This window comes from Ovis canadensis, chromosome 4, assembly GCF_042477335.2.
Source record: "Ovis canadensis isolate MfBH-ARS-UI-01 breed Bighorn chromosome 4, ARS-UI_OviCan_v2, whole genome shotgun sequence".
In the NCBI taxonomy this organism is placed as follows: domain Eukaryota; kingdom Metazoa; phylum Chordata; class Mammalia; order Artiodactyla; family Bovidae; genus Ovis; species Ovis canadensis.
Window position 1 is genome coordinate 118,266,258 of NC_091248.1, and position 13,460 is coordinate 118,279,717.

The window sequence follows — 13,460 nt, forward strand, 5'->3', positions numbered from 1 at the left end:
TAAGCAGCCAGCCTCGTGACTATTTGTTGTCAGTCTCTCTCACACACACACACAAGCATGCTCTGCATCCCACTACCTCTTTGCATGGGAATTCTGAAAGGTCTTTTTGACTTCTTCCCATCACAATGCCCACTCCCCTCCCATGCCCACAGGAATAGCTGCCCTCCACTCCCACCCACAATCCAGCTTCATGGACCCCAGCCCTTTCCTCAATGTCCAGTCCAGGTAGGTGGCAATATGCTTTCTCAAAGGTCAGCAAGGGTAGAGACCTTGGCAGACTCCACAGTTCACTTGACTTTCCTGGAGCATTTGATCACCTGCTGTTCTCCTCACCCATACCCCTAATGAAACCACTCCTGCTGCTCCCCACCACTCAGCTCCTAGCAGTCTCAGATCTGAGAACCGCAGGCAGAGGCATCGTGTGGAAACTAGACACACCGTACCAGGAGGCTGAGGGAGGGAAAGGAACGGTGCAGGGGAAGGGAAGACACCTTGCTGAGGACTGAACCGAGGCCAGCGGGCACAGCCACCCAAGACGGGGTGGAGGGCCTCAAGAGGTGGAGCCATCCTGCCAGCCCCTCCAGCCCCAGTCAGAGACCCTACCAACCGCTGTGTGTGCAGGAGACACAGAACACACCACCCACTCCATGTCCAGAACATAGTGCATAATAGTGGATCTGGGTTTTGTGGGGCTTGAAACCTGAGTTGAGGGAAAGAAAAAGAAACAAATATGTAACTTTCAAGTTTAACCAAAATGTATGATCATGCAGCCAGGTAGCAGTGGTTCCCCTTGAGGGCTGTAGAAGGAGCCCCAGTAAATGAGGGGCTGTGAAGCTTCAGCTTCATCACCTTCATGATAAAACCATGCACAGCCCTCCTTGAGGCGAGAAACAGGGGCTCTGTTTTATCCTGACACCCAGAAAAGTGACTTAGCCCACAGGCGCCCAATAAACAGACACTGAAAAATGAACCGCAGCTGTCACCCATGTCAGATAAGTATTTTTTTATTCCCAGACTCTGCTGTGACACTGCAGCACAGGTATTCAGATCTCACGGGGACATAAAAGCCTTATTCAGAGGGTGTTCTGTGCAGAGGCAGGGGCAGGCATTCACATGCCAGGCCAGGTCCTGGGGGAGCCACTCATTCCTGTCACCTGCCGCGACTAAGGGAAACCAACAGGGACTCAATGACACTACACAGTAGCCACTGGTCTAACAACTGGTCTAGCCACTGGTCTAACATGGGCCAACTTCAAGGCCAGAAGCCCAGGAGAAGCAGCAGAAATGCTGCCCGGATTAGACACACCGCAACAGACACAATGACTGTGCCCTGCCAGGCCCACAACCCAGGACTTCCTGTACCAATGGCTACTGTGTCATTCTGAAAAAAACAACTCTAGGTGCCACAAAGACCCTGAAATGTCAAATCACTAAAGAGACAGAAATTGTTGCAAATTAAAACTAATCCATAAAATAGTGTCTGGAAACTCTGTGCCTGATGCCGATCTGCAGCAAAGTCAACAAAGAGTAAAAAATAAAACTTTAACACCCGAATAAAAAGCAATAATGGATTCGCCTACCATCATTACTGGCGAGTCCAAAAGTGATTTAAAAGTGAAAATATTATCATCAGCCAGAGATTAAGAATCTTCGTAACTTCATCATGAAGCAATGTTAAATGAACAGTTCATTAAAAGTTTTTTTTGTTTAAAAAAAAAAAACTTTCCCTAAACAGCTATTTCAAGTAAGATAAGCCAGAAAGGCATAAAACCATCGGGGTGCTCACTGCCGGCCGCTGAAGAAAGAAGCCAAGGAGAAGAGGGCGGGGGCGGCGGCCGGGGGCTTGGTGGAGGCGGTGTACTGGATGATGTACTCCGGGTAGGCCTGGTGCTTCTCGAAGATCACAAAGATGGAGGGTTCGGACATGCTGTTCACGCAGCTGTCGTACAGGATGTTGCCTTGGGCCTCCTTGATTGGGGGGCGGACGTAGGCGGTGCTGCCCCGGACGAACTCGCCCACCAGCACCCGAGCCAAGAACATGGTGTGGGTGTTGCTGTCGGTTTTGCTGTAGTGGTGGGAGTATGCAGCATCCCGGGCAAAGTAGCTCCCTACAAGGATACCAGCATCAGCCTGTGGCCGGAAAAGGCGTGCCCACTTCCTGCCAACAGGGCAAGACCTATAGCCTCTACCCTCCCTCTGCTCCTGTTTTTACCGCTTCTTCCTCATGAAGGGCTTCAGAGGGATCATGAAACTCTGAGATGGAAAACTCCTTTCAAGTAAGATCTGTCACTCCAACTCTAAAGGTCTCTGGGCCCCTCACTACTGACTCCCTCGCGGAGAAGGTCAGCTTCCTGAGCCATAAAATGGGGCTGTGGCCCAACTTCGCAGGGTTAGTGTGGAAAAAGACCAAGACCCCACCCACAGAACACGCTGCAGACACCCACCGCCCGATACATAGATTCATGGATGAGAATCTGAGTTGGAAGCTGCTGCCTGCACATTCAGATTTACAACCTACCACCAGCTCCCACGCACCCTGACCCCACAGCTGTCAGACTGAAGCTAACGGACAGACCTGGCCGAGAAGCTGCTGACTACAGATCACACCACTACTAGGCTCTCTCAATTTAGCAACCACTGAAGGGGAGAGGAGAATGTTCCTGTTCTCAGGAGGTGTTTAAGGGTAAAGTGGTATGATACATGCCACCTACTTCCAAATGGTTCAGAAATAAGAGACAGGGTGATAAATCCAATGTGAAGTGTTAAAGCTGATGAACTGGTAAAATTTATGTGGGAGGGTTTTTTAAATATTATTCCTGCACCTTTCCTGTGAGTTAGAAATTATTTTTAAATAAAGTTTAAAAATAACTAAGAGCCAAAACCAGGTAACATGTTATAGCAAGAATGACATGTTTACCTGAGCATATCTGAGCATTCAGATTTTTACTCTAAGGTAACAGCACGGACAGGTGGGGACCTGACTCAGGGCTGGGAAGGCGGCTCTGTCTCCTCTTCCCACTCCCCAACAGGGATGCAGGTTCATCTCCCAGGGAAGCCAAAGCTCAGCCTAAGCAGGGGGTCAGGCCTGTGGCTGCACACAGCGGGGAGGGAGAGTCAGGTGTTGACAGCTGGGTCCCCCACATCCCGGCCCGTCCTCCCCGAGTCTGAACTACTGGTGCAACTCATGCTGGTTCCCCCCACGCCCTCTGTCAATTTGTTTTAAGGTGGTTTCTGGGTCCTGGACAGTGAGGCCAGGATGATTCTGCCAGCAGGGGCGCTTACCTTTGCCGTAGGAAGTACCGTGGAGACCACTGACCCGCCAGTCAAAGTTCTGCTGGCAGATGGCATCGACAAAACCAGTGCTGGTGCCGTGGAACAGCTGCCTTTCGTCCACCATCTTGCCACCGTTCCTCTTCTGCATCTGCTCTTTTTGCCTAGAATCACGAAGTGAACGTGTGCTGGAGGCAGAGGGCACTTGCCACCAAACACAGGCTGCCCAACCCAAGAAAACATGTCTTATTAGAAGTGCCTTAAGACCAGGAGCCATGAGACTCCAGTCATGGGCCAGGAGCCTGGAAAGCTGAGAGTAGGACCTGGGTGAGAGCAGAGGGAAGCCCTCCCTCCTGGGCTCTAGGCCTCCACAGCTCCTTGAACCCCCAAAGCAGATGGATGAGCCCTTAGAAGGCAGGCTGCTTCTTCCCAGTATCCTGCTCCCACCTGGAGCCTAGCCAAGGGAGCTGGAAGATGCTGGACAGCAGGGGCATCCTCCTCCCTCTCCTCTAAGTTCCCTGATCTCATCACCGGGCAGGAGTTCAGATGACCCTGCTCCAGCCTCTTGTGGGAAAAGGGGAGCAGGACCTCAGGCCCACCAAGGGCACCTGCTGTGGATTTCCTTCCCACATGGACATGTCAGTCCTTAGGCACAAAAAGGAGGCCCCTGCCCTCTAGCTGCTGGGACAATAGCTTTACATTCCCCAGGGTGAGGGGTGGCTTCTATGGACCCTCCCCTGTTGATCTCCAGGGAGGCAGTGTCTACTGCAGGAGCTGGCTTTGTCCCTGGGGAAGCCACAGCACCTGCCCCCCCACTCTGCTCCGTCTCTGGAAGGACATGCTGGCACTGAGTTGTACAGATGAGGGGGGCACAGAAGAGGGATGCAGCTCCTGATCCCTGTGGCCTGGGGCAAGCAGCAGCTGCTGTAGCGGATTGTTGCTGCCGAACCGGCATGTCTGGGAAGCAGCTGTCTGAGGGAACAAGGGACCAGCCCACCAAGAGCCCACTGGACACACCACTGATAGACTTCCCAGAGGGCGGGGTTCTGGACCCGTTCAATCTTCTGAATGGAGTAGAGAGGCATTGTACAGGTGAAGAGGTTCCAGACCTTCTGAAACTCTTCTGAGGAAGAAGGGACGGTGATCCTCTGTAACAGACAAACATTTTTACTCTTATCGTCAAAGTGTAGAATACAGCTCTCTTCCCAAGGCTGCTCATGAAACGCCAGAACCACAAGCAAACACAGACATCTTTCTGTGTCTCAGAGTAAAGGGGAGCATTTTCCTCGCTTCCCTTAACTCCAAGGGGCAGTCTCTCCAGGCTCAGATGTGTGCAATTTGTGGTCACTTCCCTCCTTTCCCCGGCAAAGCCAGCCAGCCTGAAGGACAGGCAGGCATTGCTATGTCAGTACCACCCCGGGAGTTCAAGCACAGTCCCTGCTCTTTTCCCGACCCCACTCAGGGCCAACTACACAGGGTCTACGAGACCCAGAGCTGGTGCCGGTGAATGTAGAACACACACGTCTGGCAGAGAAGGGGCAAATCCTGCCATGAGCAGCGATTCGGCATGAGGCCAGGCATGATGCATGCTGAAGGAAAGGCCAGGCTGGCGGACAGCACACAGCAGCTCAGGAGCTCAGTGAGACCAGAGGCATCCCTCCCTCCCAGAGGCGCCCGCCCCTCCCCTAGCATCTGGCTCTAGGAAACCACTCTTGATGAGCCCACAGAGGCCCCTGATTGTCACACAGAGGGACAATGCACAAATCCCTGCTCCTGCTGTCTGGACCCCAACCAGCTCACCTGTTTCCAGGTCCACGAGGCTGGGCTCAGTGACCCTGTTCCAGGATCACTGGGGATTCTCTCTGCATCATCCTTTCCTCCACCCAAGTGCAGCCTTATAATAACCATCTCATCCCCAACAGACCCTGAATTATCAGGGCTATGTGTGAACATCCATGGCTCTCTGCAACCTACAATCTGACTCTGGTTTCCCTGCTCCTGTCTCTCTGGAGGCCACCATGCCCTCTCCCTCAAGCCTGCCCTCCCAGCCCAGAGCCCGACAAGGACTCCCGCACCTGTCACAGCTCAGCCCCCTGACCAGGGCACTCCACAGCAGGGCTTGACTTCCCTCTCCTGCGCCCCCACATCTATGCATGCTCTCCACCCGAGACACTTCATGTCCTGTCTTGGGTTCCTTCCCCATCCAGTTCGCATCCACCAGCATGTTCCTCCCCAACCTCTCTCGTGTAAGCGCCAGTCGTCACCAGGTATGGACCCAGTGAGGCCTTCCTGGATCCCTGAAATACAGCCACCTGGTCCCTGGTGGCCAAGTACTGCATCTGCAGTCCCCCAGCCCTCCAATGTCCTACCGGGGCTGCTGGTGTCCAGGTGTGCTTTGTGCGTCTCCCAGGCAGGGGCTGTCAAGTTGGAAAAGCCAGTCTGCACAGTGCTTGCTGGGTCAGAGGCCAGAAGCTCCATGTACACCTGGCGTCACCAGACCCCGGCCTGAGCTCTCTACCCAACTCAGCACAGCGCCCACTGTAAGCTGCTAAACAGAGTGTTCATTCTCTTGTCTTCCAGTAAGTTCCTAGTATCTGCCTCCCAACTCCAACTCTTCTTTTAGATGGCTCTCATCACACTGAACCTTCTCCTGGCTTCTTTCCCTTTTCTTCTTAGTAAAACTTTTATCAGCTAAGCAGCTTATTTACACCCTTCCTAGAAAATTTCCAGTTCATCTTCCTCCCTCCACCATACATCCTTCTCCCCTCAGGCCACAGCCATCTACCTGAGTAGTCATTTAGCTGTAAATAAGCCCCAAGATCTGAAAGACACCAAACTTAGGACTCACCTCTCAGTGGCAGAGGACACAGCACGGTCTGTTCACACTTACCTGTGTCTAAGAACACCCTCCTCCCAGCCTAGGGTAGTGCCAGTCTCATACCTTAAAGCCAGTGTCCGGCAGGGCCGAGCGATCCCAATGGTCAGGAATGTTCTTTAGGCCTTGAGAATTGATGCTGCTACAAAATGTAAAGAAAAACAGCCTGTTCTTAGACATACATAGGCCTCTCAGAGGTGCCTCTAGCAGCCTAGGCCATCAGTCTTGAGTCTCAGCATATCATCTATACAGTCAGGGAGGAGGCAAGGAAACCCATAAGCATGCTCTCCACCACGGGACAGCACTTCCATCTTGGCCTGTGTGGTCAAAACCAATCGGGCACAAAGGATCTGTTTCTCACCTGCCCCCTAACTCTGCCACATAAGGGAGAGAGCATTATGACTAAGGCTGCACACATAAACCCTCCCCATAATTTTATAAAATTCAAAGAGCCTTGAAAACTTTCATTAAAAACAGCCTCAAGGCTTCCCTGGTGGTACAGTTAAGAGTCTGCCTTGCAATGCAGGGAACATTGGTTCGATTGCCAGTCCAAGAAGATTCCAAATGCCATGGAACAATGAAGCCTGTGTCCCACAACTAATGAGCCCATACCCCTCAACTACTGAAGCATTTGGGTCCTAGAGCCTACACTCCACAAGAGAAACCCACACACAGAGGAGCCCCAGCTTGCTACAAAGAGAGAAAGCCCACACAGCAAAGAAGACCCAGCAGAGCCAAAATTAACTAAATAATTTTTTAAAAAAACAGCCTCAGTGAAACTAACACAACACTATAAATCAACTATACTCGAATAAAAAACAAATTAAGTTTAAAAAAACTCAGCTTCAATGGTGTATAGTTGGCAGAACTATATATGTTTACATAAACATATGTAATATTTAAAAACATTTTTTAAAAATATAAAATTGACGTCAAAATTCACTTGGCAGTAGAAATTTGACTTGAACTGCTAAGAGGCTACTTGTAGTCTCTCTCCTCCCTTCTTAAAGTGACTATGCAAAAATATTAACATGTTTCATTGCATGGGTCACATAATACAAGCAGCACATGCTCTTTTTAAAAATGAAATAAAAACTGAGTTCTAAAAAACATGTGGACCAAAGGGTTTAGAAATAAGGACTGTGAAACTAACTCCAAATCATTCCTAGTCAGTTTCAGAAGGCTCTGTTCTTCCCACAATAGATCTACCTTCTGTTTCTGCTGGCACGAGATATGTACCTTCTTCCTAAGCCTCAAAGAACTCCCACAAATAACTTTCCTAGGAAAATGGCACAGTTTAAAAATAACTTAAAAAGGTCCCACAAGCAAGAATCAGCCAGAAACAGACCCATGTAGATGTAAGATGCTAAAATTAGCAGGCAGGTTATAAAACAACTGCCTGCTAATTTCTTTCTATGTTTAAAGAAATTTAAGACCAACTTTAAAAACATATGCAAGGAACAGAAAACTATAAATAGGCCTGGAGGGTTTGGAAAAAAAAAACTGTAGAAATGAAAAAAAAATCTTTGAAGTTCAATGGACAGGCTTATTAGCAGATCAGACAATCTAAAGAGAGGTGAGCTGAAAGGTAAGGGCAGTGAAATTATCCAGAATGTGGGGCAGAGCAGTAAGAAGATGAGCAAGGAGAGGAAGAAGCCAAGATGTGGAGAACACAGTGAGGCCTGAATCTGGTCACAGCCAAACTGAAGCGCCAAAAAGACAATATCAAGAACAGAGTGAAGGCAAGTTTCAAAGAGAACTAATGACACACAACAACCTAGAGATTCAAGAACCACAAAGAATCTTCAACAGGACAAATAAAAATGCTTATCTAGACACACCAGAGTGAGAGTGCATGATACAAAGACAAATGGAAAATCCTAAAAGCAGCCAGAAGGGGAGGAAAAAAAGGATTCTGGCAAAAAGCTTCAGTTAGACCAACAGCTGACTTCTCAGAAACAGCAACAGAAACCAAAGGACAGTGGAGTGATATCTTCAATGTTCCAAGGGAAAAAGAAACAAGCAAAACATCTATACTTGCACAGATCCAATGTGGAAATCATATTCTGTGACTCCACTAACTGTGTAAATAAAGCATTTCTTTCTAAAACCCACCCACACTAGAGTCCCAGTGGCCATGGAGGACCAAGCAGACTCACTTGCTGGAGTCATGACCACCAGCTTCCGTCACACAGGATAGAGGGAAGCACCATGCACTTTCCTGCATCAACACGTGCAAGAGAGTAAGAGGATCCCAATCCCTCATGTTTTAGTCTGAATCTCACCAAAATGACCACTCTTATTTCTGACATATGGTGTCTGCCATGGTCCCCTGAAAACAAAGTAGAGTGAGGACAAAGAGACCCAGTTTTAGAAAAGAGACAGGTTTTTCTAAACTGTACCAAGGGTAGGCTCTGGATAGGGAAGGAAAGAAAAAAAGACGTCCAGGACTTCCCTGGTGGTCCAGTGGTTAAGAATCACCTTCCAATGCAGGAGACATGGGTTAGATCCCTGGTCGGGGAACTAAGTTCCCATGTGCTCTGGGGCAACTAAACCCATGTGCCACAACTACTAGGCCTGTACACCATAATCAAAGATTCCACATGCTGCAACTAAGACCTGACAGTCAAGTAAAACAAATATTTTAGAAAAATGATATCCAGAAGTAGGATCACTCATAATTAACCAAAACTAAATCCAGAAGCAATCCAAAGAGAAGATACAGATACATTTAACTAAATGATAAATATTTCTGCATGGTAAAATACTTCATAGACAAAGCCAAAAGGCAAACAACAAGCAAAGAAAAAATACTGCAACTTACACGACAAACTAAGGGCTGATCTCCTCAACAAAAAGAAGACTCAGTGTTTAAGAAGCATACCAAAATGTTGGCTGAAGAATGAACAAAAAGACAAATAGTCCCCAGAAAAAGAAATGCAAATGGCCCTTACATGTTAGGAAAGAATATTAAACCTCACTCATAAGAGAAAGCGAATTAAATACACTGAAATACCCTTTCCCACCTTTACTGAAGAGCTTGATGACTTCTTCTGTTTTCAAGGCTGAAGGAAACAGGCACCTCACACATTCTGGGGTGAGTGTACAAGGTTAAACCCACAAAAAGGAACTTGCGTTCACCATCTAGGACTCCAACCTGATGGCTCACCTCCACAACTAACAAACAGCACATACAGCAGACATTCTTTGTGGTATCATACTCATACTAGCAGATCACAAAAAGGCAAGCACTTCTCAAAAGGGGACAGATTAAAGCATGGCAAATACACATGATGGAGACTCATGAAGACAGAAACAGAATTCAGAAGACTTCAATTAACTGAAAAAGAGTAATTTCTTTTTTCCCCAAATTTGTATAATACTCTAAGTGAAGCTTTCATGGTGGTTCAGATGGTGAAGAATCTGCCTGCAATGCAGGAGACTGGGTTTGATCCCTGAGTCAGCCCTAGAGAAGGAAATGCGCAATCCACTCTGGTATTTTTGGCTGGAGAATTTCATGGACAGAGGAGCCTGGAGGGCTACAGTCCACGGGGTTGCAAAGAGTTGGACAAGACTGAGCAACCAATACACATACTAAAGTGATCACCACAGTTAAGTCTAGTAATGAAGTATTAAGTGAAAAACAAAAGGTACAGAATAGTATAGACAGAACGCTACCGTTTATTCAACAAAAGAAGACACTTTTACATACACTCATTTGCTCATTTTTGCAAAAAGAAACACAGTAAAGATAAACCAAAAATTGATGAAAATGGTTGCCCACCAAGGAAACAGTACAGAGATATAGAGAGGAGAATTCTAACTACTGAGTAGATCTTTTCACAGTTTTGACTTCTAAATCATGTTTTACACATAGCCAAAAATAAATTTTATTAAGAAAGGGAGGAAAGAAGGCACAGCTGGCTTCGAGGAAACAGGGAGGGGCAACCCCAGGAGGTTACTGTTAGACTCACAGGTACTCTATGTGCTTGGATTGATAATACCTTTTCCCTCTAGCTTCTTTAAATGGCCTTGCCATGCTCCACAAGTACAACCATTGAAGTCCATATGTGACATCTTAAAATAAGAAACGGAACCACTCTCAGTCCTCTGTGAAACAGAAATGAGCCAGATTTCTCCAGCTAATGGAAGAGGCAGTCCGCTTGACAGCAGCGCTGGCTACAGTCCTGGCCTGGGCTGTCACACATCAAACTAAATGGGCACTGTGGTACCTCTCGCCATCCAAGCCACCATCCCCTAGTAACTGGCAATGGGGGTTGGAGAGAACTGACCCCTCCCCCAGCTCCAATCCCAGCCCACACGCCTCATACCTAAAACTACCAATTCAGAGTTGTCTGATCAGTGCAGAGCTCACAAATTTGTCCCTGTCAGCAGCAGGAGGGCCCTGCTCCTAAATGCTCTTAAGGCCAGGCACAGCCCTACTGGCTTCTGGTAGTCTGATATGTAAGGGAGCTCACTCTGCGGATGAATTTGGCCCACTTGTGCCTGCAGTATCTGCTTTTGGTATTTTTAATATTCCATGATATTCAAGTATTAAAATAATGGAGTTTTGGAGGCGTATTCCATTATTTCAACATTTACAAAAATTCAAGTCTGTGATTTAATTATTCACTTGGAAAGACAACCTGATAAGCTAGCTTCAAGTCACACTGGCCTGCAGATCACAACAAGCAGCCTTGTAGTCAGCTATCCCAACACTGCTACCCATAAGGATAATTCTTTCTCTGGTCCAATGCCTTTGCAACTAGTGGAATACGTATGCCAGTAACTGAACTGCTCTAGATGACTCTGAAGTGGAATTGCCATTCATACATAACACAACTGGAGGACAAAGAGGAACTTTAAATGCTTTGTCAGAAACAAAAACCACAGTTTGCTACCAGTGGGGAAAAAAACCAGCCCTGAAAAACGGTACTGATGAACCTATTTGCAGGAGAGGAACAGAGACACAGAAGTAGAAAACAGACTTGCAGACACAAGGATGGAAAGACAGGGTGGGACGAAATGAGAGGGTAGCACTGACATGTATACACTACCATGTGTAAAACAGATCACTAGTGAGAATCCGCTGTGGAGCACAGGGAGCTCAGCTCTGGGCGCTGTAATGACCTAGAGGCGTGGAATGGGCGTGGAGGGAGGCTCAAGAGAGAAGGGGTGTATGTACACATACAGCTGATTCAAGTTGTTGTACAGCAGAAACCAAGACAATGTTATAAAGCAATTATATTCCAGTTAAAAAATAAGAACAAACATACAAACAGAAAAACCCAGAGCTGTTCAAACAGATATCTTCCAAGTCATAAAGCAAAAGATATAATCACTTGAAAATGGAACCAGAAAATTATCAGAGTTAGATTATTATTATTTCTTCACATTCTCTAAGTTAAGTCTAAACTAAGTAAGAACTTTCTGGTTTCTGGAAAAATCTGCACAAGAATACCTTCATGTCACAGTAACACCAATGGCAATCTTAAAGGTAAAACATCTAATTAAGTGATTTGGGGAATATCTTTTCCTTTCTGTGTGTTTTGCTTATCATTTAATGCTTTGTTAATTGTATCTGTATCATCATTAAAACAACTATACATCAAGCATTTACCTTTTTATAACTTTGTTAAATATTATATCTTTATAATACATTTTAACTTGAAGTATGGTAAATATACAGATTTTTACAATTCATGAAGCCTCAACCTTCTTACAGATCACTCATATAAACAGCAGCACTTTGGTATTAAGTGAAAAGTAAAGTAGCTCAGTCATGTCCGACTCTTTGCGACCCCATGAACTATACAGTCCATGCAATTCTCCAGGCCAGAATACTGAAGTGGGGAGCCTTTCCCTGGGATCGAACCTAGGTCTCCCGCACTGCAGGCAGATTCTTTACAAGCTGAGCCACAAGGTAAGGCCAGTATTAAGTGAAGGAAGGTACAAATATACTCAGAGGGCAAGGCATAGGAAATAGAGACAGAGTGCCAGGGCATAAGACTGCAAGCCAGCTAACCCTCTTGGTGCTATAGCCAGTCTGAGTAGATTTAGTATCTGCAGTTGGGCACATATCAGCTGATACACATATTACATGACAAATTCCCTAAATGCCACCTACCAGGTTTGCTTCATCTTCACATCTTGGGGAGACACATATTTGGGTCTTCGGCAAACCTTTCTAACTGTGCCATAGATCACGTTTTTCTGAATGAAGGCTGGTGAAAAAAAACCACAAATATACATACAGGACGGCAATGCTTTATAAACACAAATTAAACAGGTTGTAAAGCTAATTCAAATGTTAAAGCCCACAATCAGTCTGTTAAAAATAAGGCAGTTTTACACATTTCAAATATTCATAATAGGTATCTGTAGGAGACTGGATTTAATGAATAGATGAATGATTAGTAATTGACATATCAATTATACATGAGTGCTTTTAAATTGTTCCTTCCAATCTTGTTTAAACTATTATTTTGCTCAGCAATTTTTCCCAGCTTGGATATATCAGCCCAGCCTGAGACCAAATTACCACATCTTGAGCCAGTGGGATTTAGAGTTAATATAATAATTTTACCAGTAAAGTTTTACTTAGTTTGACTAAACTTACTCAACAGCAATATTTCTCAACCTTTTAAAACCTGTATCGTCTTTAATTAATGAAATTCTTACTCTATGCCAACCCCCAAGATTCTTATATTCATCCTGAGGGCAGGGAGGGGAACCTGTCTTTCAGGCTGAAAAGTCATGAAACCTATAGATTACATGTCCCAACCACCAGGAAATCTCTGTCAAGTCTTACTTTCTGCACATAAACAATTTATTTGACTTGAAAAACTAATTCACCCTACTGCATTTAAGCATATACCCTGTGATCACCTAGGCGTGTGTCCCTCATGCCAGAGTCCAGGTAGTCAAGAATGGGCACTCCCGGGCAGTCCCCAACATTCTGATTGGGAGACCATACTCCAGACATGGCTACCACAACCTCTTGAGTTACCCATCACTCCGCCTCTCACCAACACTCTGCTTATTAGCTTACTTAAACAGGTTTTTCACTAGTCTGTTGACTAGCATTGCAATGACTCTTAAATAACCTTTTATCAGTTCAGTTGCGTCCAACTCTTTGCGACCCCATGAATCACAGCACACCAGGCCACCCTGTCCATCACCAACTCCCAGAGTCCACCCAAATCCATGACCATCAAGTCGATGATGCCATCCGAACATCTGATCCTCTGTCATCCTTCTCCTCCTGCCTTCAATCTTTCCCAGCATCAGGGTCTTTTCCAATGAGTCACCTCTT

The 13,460-nt window shown here is 46.3% G+C and overlaps 1 protein-coding gene across 1 annotated transcript in view; it reads right to left on the bottom strand.

Moving 5' to 3' along the window:
* Nucleotides 1-988: 988 nt before the first annotated feature.
* The window catches only part of PARP12 (poly(ADP-ribose) polymerase family member 12), a 45,215-nt gene continuing 32,743 nt past the window's right edge, over nt 989-13,460 (bottom strand). The window contains exons 8-12 of the mRNA XM_069588549.1: nt 12,273-12,369; nt 6,212-6,287; nt 4,288-4,418; nt 3,283-3,434; nt 989-2,108 (exon numbers count right to left, since the gene is read on the bottom strand). Coding sequence (XP_069444650.1) covers nt 1,783-2,108; nt 3,283-3,434; nt 4,288-4,418; nt 6,212-6,287; nt 12,273-12,369 — 782 coding nt within the window. The 3' untranslated portion in view covers nt 989-1,782. The remainder of the gene's footprint in view (nt 2,109-3,282; nt 3,435-4,287; nt 4,419-6,211; nt 6,288-12,272; nt 12,370-13,460) is intronic.